Here is a 15573-nt window from a genome sequence, read left to right on the forward strand (position 1 = left end):
TACTCGCCCGGACGCCACGCCGCTAGCAGCTACTCCTACTACTGCCTCCGCTAATCCCACCGCATGTTTCTTGGCTTTGTAGTTTGGACCGCTTGCGTCTGCAAGTAACCGCTAGTTCTTCGCGAAAAGAAAAGAAAAGTCCCGCTAGTTAAGTCGATCTATTGCAATGTTCCGCTACGGCGCTATCGGCCATTGGTGCTGATGTAGCTTCAGGATATATGCTTCGGTTTTACTACTCCCTCCCTCTCTCTATTCCCTGAGGTTCGTTCCATTCCTCTGTTGGTCGTAACATATTCTATTCCTACAATGCACGCCCACGTGTTGGTGATGACGCTGCTCGTTTGTATTGCCTTTGCATCTTTTCTCCGAGAGAGTTGCTTGTCACTGATGCAATTCCCTTTTTTTTTTCTTTTTAGAGAGGACCTGCAGTTCCTGATTTATAGTAGAAAAAAGGTAATTGGGCCTCCTGGTGCAGATTCCCCTCTTTTTCCGTGGCAGCTGTTGGGTCACAAGTTCGAGCAGGAAGTACATGGGCCCTTTTACAAGCCCAATGGCTGGTGACCAAATGGGCCGAACTGACAGTCCCTCCCCCCATTCCCCCATCCCAGATGAAAACCTTTGATCTGTTTTGGCCCAATCGCTCGCAGCGCTCAGGGTAGCGCTCCGCTCCGCGTGCATCGGGAGGGATCGATCCCCACACACGCCGGAGGGGAATCCGCAACCGGTGAGGAGAGCAGGGACGGCGGAGGCGGTGAAGCGATGGAGAAGTCGCCGCCGGCGCCCGCCCCAGCGGCGGCCGCGGAGGAGGTGGCGGCGCGGTTCAGGTCGCTGGTGGACCCTGACGACGTCGCCTCCATCAGGCAGACGCAGCACCTCATGTGAGCCACCGCCCACTCCCCTTCCTCCCATCCGCCGATCCCGTCGAGCCCTCTTGTTTCAGCTCCGACAGTTCAGTAGTCCCGATACGTTAATTCTAATACCTCGGCTTACCTCGGCCTTCAGTCTCTGTGCCTAGCGGCCAGTATACCAATTGAGATGTTTGGTATTTTTTTCCTCATTAGGTTCAGACGGCTCCGGGGTTAGGCATCAGTGGTTGTAGCTTAGAGTAATTTGTTTCTTGCTTGCCTGATGAGGGTTATCAGGTGGTATCAGCCTAAGAACATTGCTCCCATACATGTGCGGCCCTCATTCCTTTGCCTGATGTTGTTAATGGAAATAATTTTCATTAAAAGTGCGTGTGGATCCATGTATAGACTAGACCTCACAGTTAAACATGTGTTCATTGTGGTACTTAAGCTGTCTTTCAGTGCTGCATTTATTCAAAGGGAATTCAGACTCTCTTCTCTGTCATTGACAGAGGCCTGTTGTTATTTTTGGTTATGCATACTATTAGTCATGTAAAGGAAAATTTGACGGTCTAATGCGGTAAATTGTGACACATGTACAAGTAATTGTGTTGGCAATATTTTTTTACTTGTATTGGTTTGGAGGTTACTGAAGTGGTAAGATGGCAATGCTGTCAGGATTGTAATGCTGATTCCACAAGCAATCCATGCTTGGCCCTGTGGAATCGACATTACAATCCATGCTTACACCAAACTTTGAATGTAGTATCTTGTAGCATTCTATTTAGGTTTGTGATGCTAACACCAAACTCTGTCAACATATAAAATTTTGTAGTATCTATAATTAATTAAGGCTGCACTATTTTAGTTTGCCTTGTTTCTACGATTTACAAGATGTCCTAACTAGTATTATAATTCACACATGGACTTCCCAATGATTAAATGATATAAAGAAGGAATTATGTGATATTTAAATTTACCTGAGTATCCCAAAATTTACATTATAGACTTAATAGTTACATATTTTATTTTTTGCAAGGGACTCGTATTTTTCAAGTATGATAGAATCATGAATTCTATGACCTGGTCCTGTAAAAAGAGAGACCCTACCTAGGATCCCAATCCTCACATCCTTACATAGATTTGGCAAGTTGTCAAGTATGTTAACAGACCTTCACTCTTGCAAGTACGTTTATTAGATGTAAGATGATCCTACCTCCCAATTGGGTATTTGCTAGTGATGACTAATGATTGGCAAGAGCTTATAGAAGGAACGCTAAATGCTTGCTTCAAGTAGTGTGCTGTTAAAATCTAGGTGATTTTAATTTTAGCATGCATTGTTACATACAGTCTTACATGAACACGTCATCATCTCCACTGTTATGTTAGATATAATAATCTCAGAAAGCTGCTCAGCTACACCACTATGCCATGTTTTTATTTCTGCAGTTTCACTGCTCACTGTCTCCTACCTGTTGTACCACATTTCTCTTTGTATCCTGCTTCCTTGCCTGTCTGCTCCTGGCCTGCTCCAGGAAAAAAATTGGTAAGGTAAATGGGAAAAAGTAGGTTCCATTGACTGAAACCTCTGTACTACCAAGGAGACATCCATCCCAAACCCTTGCAGTTTAGGGAGTTGTTTTCATGTCAGGTCTTACAATGCTTGCTATGCTTTGTCTTGAACTAGTATATCAGCATCAAACCTTAGGTATGATTGGAACTTTTATTTTCAAACTAGACTTGTACATTCTATGAAAGGATTGCTTGGTATCAGATCGCCAGAAAAGGCAGCTGAAATATTATCTGTTCAGAAAATTCTGGAAGTAGAAGTAGAATGCATACGAAAATTTTTGCTATTACAAGTAAGAGATAATCATTTGATCTACATTTTTTTATATGTTTTGAAGTGGTGTTTTAGCACAAGAGAACTTGCAACTTTGAGTCTTTGATTGTTCTGTAATGCATATTCTGTAAGGAACTAAATGGTCCCTTATGGACTTCTGAAGTCTTGCAGTTTGCTTTCCATGACCTATGCTCTAATTTAGCCTCCCCCAATAAATTTAGAAGGTGGATGCACTCCTGATTATCTGTCACCCTATGAATCTTTGATTGTTCTGTAATGCATATTCTGTAAGGAACTAAATGGTCCCTTATGGACTTCTGAAGTCTTGCAGTTTGCTTTCCATGACCTATGCTCTAATTTAGCCTCCCCCAATAAATTTAGAAGGTGGATGCACTCCTGATTATCTGTCACCCTATGAATCAATTAGAAATTTGAAATTTGGTTAGTGTTCATCCTGGTTAGGCTATAATGCAAAGCTTCCATGTGTACACCCTTTCTGCAAAGATTCTTATTATTGCAAGTTGCCTTGGAAAGGATTCATTTGTTGACATCATTGGTTAAAATGTTACTCATTCTTATAGTGAGAGCAAGTTAGCTAATGACACGTATAGGATGGCACGCATCACGTTGCTGGACATATGGGCAAAACTAGTTTCTGAAGCAATTCACATAAATTGTGGAAGTCGCAGAAATTGTTATCTTCATTTTCATTTCTTCAGTAAAATTGTTAATAGTTATTTTCCTTTCATATGCAGATTGGGGCGATTGCAAGATAGCAATGCAGTTCTCACACATTTTAATGAGTATTCCGAGCAATGCTTTGCAGAAGTGTCTAGCGATTTTGCTAGTAAAACTCGACTTCTCAAGTCCATGAAAGCTGATCTTGAGCATATTTTCACAAAGCTGAGGTACCGTCCCGTACACTAGATTTCAAAATTAGCAACTGCTTTTTCATCTCCCTATTAGTTTCCTAGTGGCATTGTGTTCTTGTGCTTGCTGTTTCTCTTATCCTCAAATTTGTTTTCAGTGTCTGCTTCTGAATTCTTCTTCAATTCTTATTTTAGAGCAATGAAAGCAAGGCTAGCGGCCACTTATCCGGACGCTTTCCCTGATGGTGCGATGTCAAAGACGATAGACCAAAGACCAGACCTTGAAAGTCCTCTGGATTAGGTGGTCTAACGCCAAAATTGGGCATGTTAGTGATGAAATATACAGGCGTAGCTAATAGATTTAGTTCAGATACTCGAGGGCTGAAGCAACATATCCTCATCTTATGTTGTTTCAGAAAATTCTATCTTTGAGGAACTTGTGCTTCTGTTTATACAGTTGTAACTCTGTATTAGAACTGGGTTTATAATAGATAAGTATCTTCTGTTGGTGCAATTATTGAATTTTGCTAGTATTCTTGGCAAATCTATTTAGATCTGATTGCGGAACCAGGTTCAGTCCACAAATCTTTATTTTATGTGTACTTGAAACTGACCACTAATCTTATTAATAAAATGAAGTCTATTAATTGACAGAAGTTGAGGAGAACACTGCGGAGGATGCTCGCCAATTTAACTCCTCTCTCTAGTTTTGTTATAAAAAAAAGGAAAAAGTCATATTTTCACTCTCCAACTATAATAGAAGTATGATTTTCAACTCACAACTATAAAATCGGATAGTGTGGGCTCCAACTGTCAAAACAGGGCAAATTTGGCCCTTTGGATGGTTTTGACAGTAATTTTACATTTTCTAGAAATTTAAAGGTTTTAGTTTAACTAAAAAATTCATAATAACTAATTCATTCCAAATAAAAAAAATATGAAGTTGGTACCAAAATTTTTCTAAAAATATAGGCTATTTGTTGGTACTGTATTTCGAGTTGTTTACATCATATTTGTTATTATTCCTGGTGTTTTATTTCTTGTAATACAGATAAGGAACATGAACAATTAAGATTTAAATAATGTCAAATAGAACAATGACAAATAGGTTACATTTTCAGAAAAATTTTAGCACCAATTTGATATTTTCCTGATTTGAAATGAATTAGTTATGAATTTTTTAATTAAACTTGAACTTTTTAATTTTCTATAAAATGCAAAACCACTCTTGAAATCAGAGTCAAATTGTCCGGTTTTGACAGTTGGATGGCTCTCCTGTTCGGTTCTATAGCTGAAGAGTGAGGTGGAAACAGCCGAGCAGGATGTCCACAGATGCCGTTACAGGCTTATGTCATTTGGGCCGCCATTCTGGGCCGACGTATTTAGGGTCGGGCTTCACTATCCGTCGGGCCTTCTCGACGTTGTCCACCTCCTCTTCAGCCTGCTCCTTTGGTGCTCCTTGATCGAGGTCATCACTAGGTTCAGAAACTTCAAACAAATTACCGGCACCTTCGCCGCCGGTCCCTTGCCCCTATCTCGACGTCCACCTTGTGACAACTCGGTGGGTGAAGGCCGGCCAGAGGATGCCGTGGCGTAGGTCCCTGCAGGATGCCGCGCAGCGCATGACCGTGGCGGGGTGCCGGGGTCCGACCGCGCGACGATCTCGAGTACTGGAGGAGGTCAGACGGGATCGTGCACGCCGCCGCCACCGCTGCTAACCTAATGCGGCGTGTGCGTCGCGGCATGGTCTGGCGGGACTTTGCAAATCTGAGGACATGATACATACAAACAGGGGTGGTAATGGATCATGACCCTCATGCTTTTTTTCACAATCCAACTTAGTCCTATCTAATTTTAATTCAAAATATATAATCTTATGACTTGATCCTTATTGAGCACAATCCTTAAATCCACGTTGTTTGTCCTAATAATATTGAAAAAACATTCCGGTTTGTCATTTGAACACAGATAGTCGGACAATGACCCACGATTTTGATCTTGAAAAAATTGTTAAAAAAACATTCATTGGAGTCAAACCATGCCTCATGCTCAGTCTGCATGCATATTATATCATCAAACATAAATTCTTGAAATAAGGTTGAGATCATGCCTGTGCAGTATTTCTTTTAAACAAATTAAGCGAGAGCTGCCGATTATATTAAAAGGAATATGCCTCTCGTAAGGCAAAAGTTGCACGGTCTCCAACACCACGCAACGATCCACAAACCGTCCCTAATTATTATTGCAAAAAAAAAGAGTTAGCGTAAGTTTAAGTTTCTTTTATTTTTTATAAAAAAGTTTTAAGTTTGTACTAGTAGCTAGAATGTTTTCATGGCTGACAATCGCGCCTCCAAATCAATTTCATACGGGAAGGCCGTAATGTTCTTCTTCTTGATTACCCTGCGCAGCTCCTTGGTCTCCACGTCGAGGACGGCGAGGTCTTGTTCACCCTCTGATCCGCCACCTGTTCAGCAAACCAGCTGTTAAAGGGCCGCAGCAGGACTGCACCGCTCCTCACTCCAGAGCTCGCAAACTCAACCACCTCTTTCAGCCACCAATAGTACGGCATGTCCGGCGGCGTCAGAGACCTTGCATTCCTCTCTATGTGAATCACGGCGTGCCGTGACCAACCGTCGCCGGCGGCACCGGCAGGCCGCAGCAGCCAAACTGATATCTGCGCTTGTCCGCGACGTGCAAGCTCAGCCTCCCATCCGGGGACGATGCCAGGTGGAGATTGGACACTTTGCAGTGGTCGGGAAGGCTGCCCTTCGGGAGCTCGATCGACCCTGCCATCGCCGTGCGGGCGTTGTAGGTGAGGATGTGGAACTGCCCGTAGTAGTCGTACATTAGCCAGTGGATGAGTCCGCAGAGGACGACGGCGCCGCAGTGCGGTTGGAGATAGGACCGCCGCGAGCGAGGATGTGCAGCCATGGTGACCGGGCCCCATGCACATGCGCCGTCGCCGGCGTTGTCCGACGACACCGTTTGCACCATGATATTGGCCGAGTGAAGCATGAGCCCGGAAAAATCGGCGGCGAGGACATGGAAGGAGCCGCCGCCGACGCCGTCCGCGGCGGTGAGCAGGACGTACGTGTAGGAGACGCCGTAGTCGGAAGCCTTCCTGTCGCTGACCCTCATGCCGTACGGCGGGCTGGGGAGGAAGGTGCGGTCGCCGCTCATGGGGTCGTACACGCACATCTCCGACGACCGATCCCCGCCGAGATACCTGCGGCGGAGCACGACGAGGCCGTGCCGCGACGTCAGGGGCTTGTAATCGCCGAGAAGGGGTTTTGCCAGCCGTACGGGCCACGAACGGCGCGAGGTGCTCCTCGAAGAAGGACGCCACACGCCGGGTGCGCCACGGAGAAGCAGGGCGCCGGCGGCGGCTGGTCCTGTTCCGCCTCCATCCTGGCCTTGTCGTAGGCGTGCAGGAACCCGAGGGCGCACGGGGGCACGACGGCGCCGCTGGCGGGCTCGCGGCATACGCGGCGGATGAAGGCCGGGCGGAGGATCTCGCGGCGGAGCGCCTTGCAGCACGCGGCGCAGCGGACGAGCGTCGTGACATCCGACCGCGCGGCGATCTCGGGCAGGAGGTCGTACGGGAGCGTCGGCGCCGGCGGCTCGGCCTCCTCCGTCTCCGGCGGCCGCTGTGGCGTGGTCTGAGTCTGGTCCGGCGACGGCGGGGATATGAACGCGCGACGGCGCTTGCGAGGCGGCGTCGCCCGTGCGCGCAATGCGAGCGCTTTCTTGGTGGATGGCGCTTTTACAATACACAAGTTATACGAGTCATTGCCCTTTTGCCCTGTTGGGTCGGTGGGTCTGTACGTGGGTACTTTGCGGCGGGTTCGAGTATGAATGTATGATACGTTTTTTTAAGAAAGATATTTGTATTTTGCGAGGCCTTGTACGTACTGCGCTCCTCACTTGGGCCTAAACATGGGCCTGGCTGAAGCTACACGGCCTTTTACGTGCACTAACGGCCCACCTCTCCTTCATTCGCTTCTCGCCGGCGTCTCTCGTTTTATAACCCCGCTCTCTCCACCTGGCCTCAGTCCCTCGCCGCCACTCCCCAATCCCACAGCGCCGCTGCCCTAACCCAAAAACCCCTTCAGAAAACCCTAATCCTAATCGATGGGATGCAAGTGGCCGCCGGCGCTGGGGCATCGGACGAGGAGGAATGCCGCGCGGGGTAGTATTGTTAATTTAGCCAGCTGTCCCTCTGTACAACCGCACCATTTTAGGAAGCCAAGTCCCAGCCACCACATGCGCTTTCCCTTTTTGGCAAAAGCTGCTGCCAGCTGCCATTTTTTCCCACGCGTGGGGCGATGAAGTAGTTGTCACTGCTACTACTGGCGGCCTCCCCCAATTAATTTTTTTTGCTTATATGGATATTTTATACCATCTTAATTTCAACTCAAGGTTGCAATTAAAAGCAGCTTTTTAGGATCTCGTATGCAACGCTTTGAAAAACTGCAAGAAAATTTAAACATATACAAAGGCATTTCACCCATCTAAATCCGAAAACATTCACGTAGTATAAAACATATTAACATACAATGTCAAAGAAAAGATTGGAGCTACTACAACTACTAATGGAGCTGCGCACGAATAAAATTGAGGTTGAGTTGCAAGTTCACTGCGGCCGAGTGACAATCCGATGAACAAAACAGGAAAAAGGTTAGGGCATCTGAGAGAAATTTGCTTAAGGGAAGGACGTGCTGCACATACCACACCTAATAAACATGGCGTGCAAGATTTTTACATGGTAACAAGCAGCAAGATTTTTACACAGATTCGTGCTTTGCGAAGGCTCTGTCATGGCGTCATGCTTAACAATGATGCTGCCTAGGTCAAAATAGATCAGCCAAAATTGCATCAACCCGAATCTCATGCAACACAAAAGAGAACGTAACTAGAGAAATCTCACCCTGAATGCATATTGGGTGGTTCCGGGATCTTCTTTGTATATGCATCCATGATAGCCTAAATTAATTCATAAACAACACATTCATTTACAGTGCAGCTTGGTTTTGTTTCTCATGTATGCATGTTTGAACGTCTGGCAAAACAAAACTGTCATTGTTGGGCTAGTATCAAGGAACCTTAAACCAGCAATAGAAATTTGTAGCTAGTGGATTGAGCTCATATATAATAAAAAAGGAGCTTATGTGAACATAAACAACATAGTAATTTATTGCTAAAGGAATAATACTTTGCCTACTAAATTCAACTAAAAAACAATAATTTGCTTATCTAAAAATAATACTTAGCCTAACTAATAACAGTATTTTGCCTATCCAAGAGCAGTATTTTGCCTAACCGAGAACAATAGTTTACCTAACCAGGAATAACAATGTGCCTAAACCAACCAGAGATGGTGTCAAATGGCCAATAGCAGCAAAGATGACCGCAATATGCTTAACTCCAAAAAATCACAGTAGTCCAGTTTGATTCACCAGATTGATACAAGTTTAGATACCTCATATCTGGAGTAACAGAAGGAGCAAATTAATACACTCGGTCAATGGACAGTCGCTTTGGGTAAGTGAAGTAAAACATACCGCAGAGTCGTTGGTGCCAATCCCTTCAAAAATATCATACTCAAGTTTTGATTTATTTCAACTGAGCTCATAAATCATTCTTTGCAGCCTGATGCTCATCAGCTGTAATTAAATTAGAATGGGCACATTAGATAATTGAAACACAAAAACGTTTCATGAAGGGAAATGTTATGCAAACATTGGACCATCTAACACATGCCTCCATGTTTTCCATACAAAAACGCGAGAGGTAGGTACAGGCCAAGTGAACAACCACTACTGTTTTTACCAAAAAAAACATCACTGTCAGCCACTAGTGTATGGGGGTGAGTGAATCCTGCTCAAGCCATCTTTGTGATACTTTTGGTATAGAGCTAATCAGAGCTACTGTGCAGCAGAGTTCATAATAGAGAGTGCTCAGGTATACATGCGATGCATAAACAAAGTTGGATCACTATTTCCTGAAAACAACACCACATATACCTGATAAGCAAAGCCATACCTCCTGTGCTGCTTACCTGCACGAACTGAAATAGAAAAACAACACAAGCTGTGGCTGGAAACCAAATAAGAGAAATAACTTGCCGAGCTGCAGTTGTAGCATATCAGACAAGCAAATTCGATCTGGCACAGAACCTGGAATCTGCAAGCAGGACTAGAGAAAGTCTGAGGCTTCACTGAAAGAGGAAGAGGGAAGTATGGATGAGTGAAAGAATAGCAAGTGCAATTAATATCAGGAGTAAGATATCACCATCACTACCGGAAACAGTAAATTCGCCGAGTGTAAAAATTTTGCCGAGTGCATTCCTTCGGGCACTCGGCAAAGGGCCTTTTTGCCGAGTGTATTTAACTCGGCACTCGGCAAAATGTTTACACTCGGCAATGAGGTCGTTTGCCGAGTGCCATAAATCCGACACTCGGCAAACCTCTCAGTGACACTCGGCAAAATTCCGACACTCGGTAAATCAACGGCGCGTGCATCGCACGTGCGCCGTCCGTCACCGGACTGGGGCGGCCGTTAGTTCTTTGCCGAGTGTTGGACTCCGACACTCGGCAAAGAGGCCCTTCGCCGAGTGCCGCCCTCCGACACTCGGCAAATAGAGAATGTCGCCGAGTGGCAGCACAAGACACTCGGCAAAGGTAGTACTTCGCCGAGTGTAAAATGTTGGCACTCGGCGAACAAAAAAAAAATCCTCCCCTGGCCTCCACACTTTTTCTACTCCCCACGTAGGAGATTTTGTAATCCATAAGAAAAGTTGGTATATTTTGTGGTCTGTTTGCTATTTTTAATGAAATGATTGCATTAATAAGAATTTTTTTATTCATGTCAGATTTTAACTGCATGTACATGAAATGATGGTTTTTAATCAGTGGAAAAATTATATCCATATTATGGAGTCCGGATTGAGTTCTCAACCAGGAAATGAAAAGAAATTGTCAACATTGTTTTTAAAAAACGCGACCACGAACGTGTGGTTGAATGGTGGTTAAATTCTAAAAAAAGCAAACGAAATCTGAAAATCACAAGATTTGTCAAGATGTCATGATATTATGTGTGGAGGCTGTGGTAAAAAATTGAGAAGGTTTTGCCCAATTTCTGACATATGATGCTTAGAAGCCGACGCATCTCCTCGAAGGATTCATAGAAGTTAGAGAGGACACAATAAGATTTGGAGTCCAAGTGACACTTGAGTTAACGTTTGGCTTCAAATCTTTTTGCATAGGCAACATGCAACACAGATTGGTTCATGTCAAAATTTGGAAATTTTTTGGATGCGTTTACTATTTTTTATTGATTAAATGCAATTATAGAATTTTAGTAGATATAAATGCAATTTTCGCTATAACTGCATGAAATAATAGAACATTATCAGTAGAAAAATAATTTAAACATTGTTGAGTGATGTTGACACGATTTTGCCCAAGTATATTAGGAAAAGATCTGTAAAACATGTTGTTCAAGAAGGTACATGAAATATTAGTGTATTTTACCGAGTGCATAAAAGAAAACACTCGGTAAAGGTAGTTTTTGCTGAGTGTTAGATCGCAGGCACTCGGCAAAAAGGGTACACGGGCCTACTGGCAGTGTTCTCGTCCTGCTTTAAAAAAGAAAAACGTGTGTTTGCCGCCCGACTCCCCGTGCCCCGGCCCGGCCGCCGCCCACGCCCCAGCCCCGGCGGCCCCGGCGCCCCTTCCCCGCGGCCCGCCCCACCGGCCGGCCCCGCCCCGACCCCGGCGGCCCCGGCCCCGGCGCCCCCTGTCTGGCAGCCCGCCCCAAGGGCCACCCCCGGCTTGGCACCGGCGTCCCCGGCCCCGGCACCCCTTCCCCGGCCCGTGCCCCCCTGCCACCGGCGTCCTGGACCCTGGTGCCCCACCCCTGACGCTCCCGCCGCCGCCGGACGTCCCATCGACTTTCTAGGCCGGCGTCCCTCACCCTTCCGGTAATGAATATTTCTTTTTCAAGTTACAAATTCAGAATTAAGAAGTAGGTTAAAATTAGAAATTAGAAATTAGATATTGTAGGGCTGTAGTTGTAGAAATTAGAAAATGATGTTTTTCTTGAGAATCTAAGGTATAAGAATGTTTGTGGAAGTCGGCCATCGTGCCGTTCCTTCTTTTGTACATGTGGTTGTCGGTCATCGTGCCGTTTCATTTGATGCAGGTTATGGAAACCTCCACGTGCAGGGGAGGTGCTGCCGAAAATTGTAGTTGACAGTTGTATGTTTTTTTTTTGCAGGAGAGGCTACGTTACCATCCTCGAGTCGTCACTTTGTACGATAGCAAGGTACTGGATTGGAGATAGCGTGATCGACACTGCCAGTACTCCCACCCTCTCCCAGATCCGAGCAAGGAGCACTGACTCGAGCCCCGCGATACGGGCACGGCCTACCGCTGCACAGTTACATATGCAGGCTCTGCAGGTTATTCCTGTTTCTTTAATTTTTCATTCATTTTGTTCATATCTTGGCATTGGCAATAAGACATTGGGATGAAATATTGTAGGCCCAGGTGGAGGTAGAACGGAAGCGCCGGGAGGAACTAGAGGCGAGGATCGAGGCGGATCGGCAGCTAGAAAGGCAGAGGACGGAGCAGATGTTCCAATACATGCAGAGTGTCTTTCACAGTTTAGGTCAGACTCCACCACCTATGCCACCGAACCTATTCCCGCCACCTCCACCACCTCCTGCAGCTACTCCTGTGAGTCACTCTCAACCTTACAATCAATCTAGAGTTAAACTAGAAACTACAGGCACTACAGACTTACACTAGAAAAGTGACTAATACAATCTCTATAACTTTGTGCAGAATCAATCGGCGGCGTCCAATGCAGAATCTTCTTGGGGGCAGTGGCCACCTGCACATACTCCTCAGCGTCCTCATCCACCTCATCCTCCTCATCCTCCTCAGTGACTTGTGAACTAGAGGTATTAGCTGTGGTAAAACTTGTGAATTACCTGTTTCGACGAGAACTTGTGAATGTTATTTGTGTGCTTGTGATGCTTGTGGTGCAATTTATATGCCTGTGGTGTAATTTATATGCATGTGCTTCTCTGGTTGTTTTTTTGAGAGGGGTCTTTTATACGTAACATTTTTGTTTTGTAGGGGGAGCTCGGGCACTTTGCCGAGTGTTAACACTCGGCAAATAGCCCATTTTCTGTTGTATCGACGTCTTTGCCGAGTGCCATGTCTTGGCACTCGGCAAAGGTGCCAAAAAATTTTTGCAGAAGGGCCCTTTGCCGAGTGCCAAGGGACGGCACTCGGCAAAACATGCAACTTTGCCGAGTGCCGCAGGCAAACACTCGGCAAATGGCTAAACTAATCTGGCGGGCGGGGCTCCTTTGCCGAGTGCCGCATAGAATACACTCGGCAAAGGGTAAACCTTCGCCGAGTGCATTGTGGAAGTACACTCGGCAAACGTTAAAGATTCGCCGAGTGCAATGTACAAATACACTCGGCAAAGCTTAAAGCTTCGCCGAGTGCCATATTCAATACACTCGGCAAACATTATAGGTTCGCCGAGTGTCCGCCGTTTGACACTCGGCAAAGGAGCTGTTACCGTCGCTAACCGTTACCATCTTTTTGCCGAGTGTTATACTTTGCCGAGTGTATTGTGGCACTCGGCAAAGAGTTTGCCGAGTGCCCGATGATCGACACTCGGCAAACTCACTGTTTGCCGTAGGAAACTTTGCCGAGTAAACGTCGCCGAGTGTTACACTCGGCAAACCCTTTGCCGAGTGTAATTGGCCCTTCGCCGAGTGCCCCAGGCACTCGGCAAAGTTACTGTTTCCGGTAGTGCATGGCTGATTACATTTAGTAACAGAAGTATAAAATTGCCTGAAGCAAGAACCTAGCAGAACAATATTTTTGTCTAATATAGAATGGATGCAGAACATATACCCATATTCGATTCTTGCTCATTCAGAACCATATTATCGCCTACTAAAGTATATTGGTTTGCCTACCTCAGTAGCATATTTTTCCTAATGAATTACATTGTTTTACAGGCATGGTTCAATGTAAAAATTATTAGTGATCGGCAACTAAATTGGTTAAATCCAAATGCTAAGTTGCTGAGTCAATTGGTATAAATGACTTAGTACCGAATGGTTAATGTAGATACTCAGTGTTAGTGAGTGCCGGGGGGACAACAAACACTACCATTTTGATGCATGTCTGTAAGACTGTAATAACACTATAGTTGATTGCTTATAACAATGAATAGTGCCTACCAAAACCAATTATTGCCTACTTAAGAATCATATTTTTAATATAACTGCCTAGGTTAAATTACTAAATTGATAAGGAATGATCAATAATCTGCTTAGCTTTAACTAAAAAATGTTAGACATGCTATATATAATGAGAAAATGGCAGGCAAAGGCCTGACCAATATAAAAGCATGACTCGGGTTTAATTAGAATTGTACCTATACATGAATAAAAGAAATGCAATTATGCCTTTTCTGCAGTAAAAGCAAACTAGCAGCACTTAACTAGCATTACATTGAGAATGCTTAGTGTATTTTTGCTGTAACCTCAATGTCAGTATAGAACAATATTATTGACTATCTAGAACAATTTAAGCTAAACACATAAATGGATAGAAATAAAAAGACATAGAAGGTGCCAGGGGTGTTTGAAAACCATGATGATACACACGTCTATTATCTTTGCAGCCTCCCTGTTGCAAATGACCCACGGTGTTAAAGTATCCTACCGAGAAATATGCTTCAACTGTGTATGCTAAGTGTTCTTTTTTTTTTTTGCATAATGAAGTAAAAGCCCCCTCTATATCAGGAAATGAATTATCGCTTAGCATAAAATAGTAGCACGTGTGACCTGCTATCATCAACGCATTGTGCAGATAGTATAGTGATAAACATAGGGGACAAACATATATGATTGTACAGCACTACAGTAGAGCTAACAAACATAGGGGACAACTTGAGAACATGTGGCGGCTCAGCTGTTGTTGAACACCACCACACATTGTTTGCCTAAAAAGTTTATTATTTTGCTTAACGAACCATAGTAATTTGCCTAACTAATAAAAATGATTTGCCTACCTAAGAAAAATACTTTCCTAGCTGAGAACAGTTCTTTTGCTAAAATGACGACAATACTTTTGCCTAACTAGGAGTAACAATATTGACTAACATAATCACAATTTTTATGACAAGAACTAGGACATTCTACTGGAATTTAAATTCTGAACACAACAGATAATGCTAGGAAGAAAAGGACATTATAGATGAACATAATATATTATGCATGCCTACGTAAAAGAAGACTTCATTTTCATTACTAAAAAAGAGTGTAGTTGGTTCACTGTAATGCTTATAGATATCCAGATTACAACATGTCATGAATTTAAAGGGCGATGTCATTTTAGGAAAACTGGAGATCAGAGCGTGCTTTTGCTTGTCTGCTAGAGTCCTTGCAGCAAAAAAAATGATAGTAAGAGTTTATTTCCATTCTTTTGGTTGCAATGTCCATTATTCACTAACTTTGATAGATGGACGCGGCCGTGCAGTTAGATATTCTGAAAAGAACTAGATATTGTCTACTCTTTGACATAGACTTGTGAATTTTGTAGTTTGCCCTTCCCATGACCTATAGTCCAATTTAGACTTAGCCATCACAAAATTATCTTGGAAATGATGCATTTGGTAGCATAATCAAAGAAAATGTTTGCTGTTCTTATTCTGAGGGCAAGCCATTTGCTCTTAGACATATAAGGAACACAAGTTGGCAGAGTGATTCGTGCCAATTGTTTGCATGAAGTTGCATAAATTGTTGTCTTCCTTTGCGTCCTTCGGTAATGCTCATGTCAATTATATATTGTTTCCCTTTACGTAATTGTGTGTTTTGAAAAATGTGTTACTGTCATGCATCATCACTACTGGAAAACTGACTTTTCTTCCTCATCCTTAGCACCGGTTGCCTTTTGGCCGCTAGCATTAGTACCGGGTCCAA

General features: G+C 44.2%; 1 protein-coding gene across 1 annotated transcript; it reads left to right on the forward strand.

Moving 5' to 3' along the window:
- The first annotated feature begins 635 nt into the window (after nucleotides 1–635).
- LOC101756067 (kxDL motif-containing protein 1) lies at nucleotides 636–4074 on the forward strand. Its single transcript, XM_004982283.3, has 3 exons — nucleotides 636–878; nucleotides 3444–3596; nucleotides 3753–4074. The coding sequence occupies exons 1-3, from the start codon at nucleotides 760–762 to the stop codon at nucleotides 3856–3858; spliced, it is 378 nt and encodes a 125-aa protein (XP_004982340.1). The 5' UTR covers nucleotides 636–759; the 3' UTR covers nucleotides 3859–4074.
- Nucleotides 4075–15573: the final 11499 nt, after the last annotated feature.

The sequence above is a fragment of the Setaria italica genome, chromosome IX (assembly GCF_000263155.2).
Source record: "Setaria italica strain Yugu1 chromosome IX, Setaria_italica_v2.0, whole genome shotgun sequence".
Taxonomy (NCBI): Eukaryota; Viridiplantae; Streptophyta; class Magnoliopsida; order Poales; family Poaceae; genus Setaria; species Setaria italica.